The sequence below is a fragment of the Pinus tabuliformis genome, chromosome 8, assembly GCF_031772625.1.
Source record: "Pinus tabuliformis cultivar Carrire ecotype Pingquan chromosome 8, CPIR1, whole genome shotgun sequence".
Lineage (NCBI taxonomy): Eukaryota > Viridiplantae > Streptophyta > Pinopsida > Pinales > Pinaceae > Pinus > Pinus tabuliformis.
Window position 1 is genome coordinate 1,353,093,298 of NC_142294.1, and position 3,682 is coordinate 1,353,096,979.

At 38.0% G+C, this 3,682-nt stretch overlaps 1 protein-coding gene across 3 annotated transcripts; it reads left to right on the top strand.

Moving 5' to 3' along the window:
- The first annotated feature begins 357 nt into the window (after positions 1-357).
- On the top strand, positions 358-3,222 carry LOC149240514 (uncharacterized). 3 transcript variants are annotated; one of them, XR_016246537.1, is made up of 4 exons: positions 363-866; positions 1,003-1,134; positions 2,186-2,376; positions 2,464-3,222. XR_016246537.1 is itself a non-coding variant. In XM_089373741.1 (3 exons), exons 1-3 carry the CDS (start codon positions 774-776, stop codon positions 2,584-2,586), a joined length of 348 nt encoding a protein of 115 aa, XP_089229867.1. In that variant the 5' UTR covers positions 358-773; the 3' UTR covers positions 2,587-3,216. The 3 variants fall into 3 exon arrangements, 2 of the variants coding, with proteins under 2 accessions (XP_089229867.1, XP_089229868.1); XM_089373741.1 differs by lacking the exon at positions 2,186-2,376 and having other exon boundaries at positions 358-866; positions 2,464-3,216; XM_089373742.1 differs by lacking the exons at positions 2,186-2,376; positions 2,464-3,222 and having other exon boundaries at positions 362-866; positions 1,003-1,346.
- Positions 3,223-3,682: the final 460 nt, after the last annotated feature.

Here is a 3,682-nt window from a genome sequence, read left to right on the forward strand (position 1 = left end):
TATTACACACCGTGATCATCTTATTAGTCTCTGCCTGGGACTAACAGCGATCGATCCATCGTTGACCTACCATTACTTGATATTTTGACCGATTTTTTTTCACTGTTTTCATATTTTAACCTAAGTTTAATGCTCCCAATTTTATTCAACAAAATTTTACCCAAAGTTTTTGGTTGGCAAACAATTGAGGTCTTATTGCAGCCTTCACGTTGCCTGATGTAAAAATATTGAAGCAATCTTATCTTATCCAAAGTACGATGTGGTAGGCTGTGGAGGCAAAGTTTGCAAGATAATCTTATCCTAAGTTCTTTCTAAAGCCTATTCCACGTTAAGCCATCACCTAATTAGACATTTGTTCATAGAGATATTTGCATGTTGACCACCTGTCAGAGCCCGTGTTTACGCCACCACAACACTATGAAAATGGAAATCGATCATAAACCCCAAACTTCTTTTCACAAGAAACCATTGATGGCCATAAATGACTAAAATGAGGGGAACCCATGTCCAAGCAACGCAAACTGTATGGGAGCTGAATACATATGTCTCGTGATCAGAGGCTTTGATACTAGGATTGCGAACAAACTACAGATTTCTGGTTCTTGGACTGGGAGAATAAGTTGAGAGGGTCTTGAAACCCTAGGTAACTGCAGCAAACCCTAGCGGGGAAGGGGAGATTCTGTCATTCTCAGCGGATTTGAGGAGGATATTTGTAAACAGGATTGGATGTTTGATACCCTCAGGGATTACGCGGGGGCTGATAAGAAGTCAAAATGGGCGCCAGTCGCAAACTCCAGGGCGAGATCGATAGGGTTTTGAAAAAGGTTCAGGAGGGCGTTGACGTCTTTGACAGTATTTGGAATAAGGTACCTTCATGGCTTAGCCCCCCTACTTTTTCTTCTCATAAAACGTAAAGTACATATGCTTTTCTTTGAAACCATTCCGCTGTAGCTTATAATTGCAGTTTGAACTCAAAACCGTGGCCTGTGCAATTGATGGTAGGTGTATGATACTGAGAATGCAAATCAGAAGGAGAAATTCGAAGCAGATCTGAAAAAGGAGATCAAGAAGTTGCAGAGATATAGAGATCAAATAAAGACATGGATTCAGTCAAGTGAAATCAAGGACAAAAAGGTGACGCTAATGCTGTTTCGTTTCTCCATTTAAACTCTCCCTGAGAAGACGTCCTATTTTCTTCTTGTTATCATTCTGATTTCAGGTTAGCCTAGGCCACCCTTGCAATTTGGTATCACTGACTGCACTTTCTAGTCCTATTGGCCTATATTTATGGTCATTTATATCCCATTGATAAAATTCTATTATTTTATTGAAAACTGTAAAGTTAATAGATGCTCATCAATCTCATGTCGTGCTCTGGAAGCCTCCTTCAACCTGTAGAATGCTTTTCTCAACTCCACAAAACATCTGTTGTTCTCTCTTTATGAAAAAGCAGTTTCCTCTTTGGGTATAACTCGATTGAGAGATGCAATTCTGATCAGTGTCGCAAAAATATCCTCTTTGTCCTTTTTTTGGATTTTTTTTTTGTTAGCGGAGTTTTCTAGTTTATCAGTTTTTTCACGTTTGAATTTATGCTTGTCCAGTTGTGCCAAAATTTCAATTTTTTTTCCCAATTTTGCTAATTTCTGAATTTGATGCCTTTGCCAATTTTTTTGCTGATGTCGATTTTTTCAACACTACTTTTAACATCCGTATGATATACCTTCTAACCAAACTGAACGACGATGGACAAGACCAGATGATTCTGACAATAATCTTCTTTGTTGTATGATCAAACTTTTCCTTGTAATTGATTTCTTCGTTCTGCAGAAAACCGTTTGTAATCAATCTGGGCTTGTGCTTTTCAGTACTTACATCTTATACTCGGTGCTATAAACCCATTTGTAACCTATTACATCTTTATCTTGTGCCAATTCTTGAAGCTTCCAGTTATTATTCTTCATGATGCATCATTCTGGTTGCATTTGCCAAACCATTCTTTTTACCACCTATTTCAAATGAAATGGGTCTATGAGAACATACCACTTTACTCATAAACATGACATTTACTTGATTTATCCCATTCTACTCATCAAAATGGCATTAAGTTGATTTAACGTTGCATTTACTTGATTTATCCCACTGTACTGATCAACCTGGCATTTACTTATCTTATATTATTTTGCAGAAAACAGGGATATGATGAAAATGCGTATGTGTTTCTTGTAGTTTCATGATCTTCAAAATAGGCTAAAATATGTGTATAGCTATGTGCACGTGTGCGTATGTGTTAAAAGCCGGAAAGAACAGGAAAAGCTACTGAGAAAGCAAAACTTGAAAAAATTATAGCCATCAATATGTCATTGTTCAAATACTACTGTAAGACCCCTCGTACTCAAATAAATATTTAGGCTAAATATGCTCAATAATTTATTGACCATAAATCTTCTTAATATTTTTATCCAGGAAGTCCAGCTTCTCAAGAATGGCCCTCTGGCCAGTACCCTGTTCCTCAATGATCTAAGCCAGAATGGATTAGGTTTTTCAACACACATCTATTTGCTGGAAATGTTGTCTCTTGGCTTCTAGAAAAGCCAGTATCAGGTATCCAATTGATAATTTCTGTGTCTGTATCCTGAGAGGAGGTGCTGCCCCTTTTCTCCAAAATTTTCTGCCCCAATCTTTTATCCTCAACTCCTATTCTGGTTGGTCTGAGTGCCTTGCCCTTTGTCCTCACTCCATCATGTCCTCCATGCCTGGAAAGTGATCTAGAGAATGACCGATTTCCTTTGCATCCAAGAACCTTGCTTCCTTCTGCTTACTGTACCAGTGTGTAGCCTGACCCTTCTCACCCTTAGAGACCCTATCCAACTGTAGATGGGTGAGGTAACCGAGCATGGATGAATGATGATGGGTGGCATGACGAAATGACGAAACGAGCGGGTGCGTGAAGTGCGCCCGGGGTGAACGACAGGTAGGTGTGCACATTTGACACAATGGTTGAACAGGGGCTTGGATTGTGTGACAAGTGCACGAGTTGGGCAGCAACTCATGTGACTTTGCCCGATGGTTGGGAGAGGTTACATGACTATGTAAGAAAGTTAGATTTTGCAAGAGGAGAAACTTGGGGTTTCCCTCCATTGTAATGTTTATGTATAAATCTAAATATTATCATTGTTAATATGGGCAGACTCATATTTACAGGGAGTTTCCCTTCCCATGATATTCCGTTGTGCATTTGAATGTTAGTAGTGATAATATGTTAATGATGTGAAAGTTTCCCCTGTGTGTTTAAAGAAAGATTGTACTTAGTACTTGAAAAATATTCTAAGTATAGAAGTAAGGCGTAGTTCACGATTGTTAGTATTGTTAAAAAGAAAATGGTCGGTGGTGATGCACCTCCTATAGTGCGGTTGAAAGATCACCACCAGTGTAGGGGCGTGACAGGTGGGGTGGCAGGCTCCCTCCCCTTTTCCATTAATGCAAGTAGCAACAACTTGACTACAAAATCTTATTTTTTAATATTAACTATCTCATCATAACAATTTACTAAAAACTACAATCACAACTTTAAACACAATGTTTTTTCAATAAAAATTACATTTAAATAAAATCTTTAATTTCTAAAATTTCATTTTACTTCTTGTTAATTTAATTTCCAATAAAAACATTAATGATAGTCATA

Coding starts and splice junctions, on each gene's coding strand:
- LOC149240514 (XM_089373741.1), top strand. CDS start 774: ATGGGCGCCAGTCGCAAACTCCAGGGCGAGATCGATAGGGTTTTGAAA. Junction 867..1,002: donor TTGACAGTATTTGGAATAAG/GTACCTTCATGG, acceptor AATTGATGGTAG/GTGTATGATACTGAGAATGC. Junction 1,135..2,463: donor GTGAAATCAAGGACAAAAAG/GTGACGCTAATG, acceptor ATTTTTATCCAG/GAAGTCCAGCTTCTCAAGAA.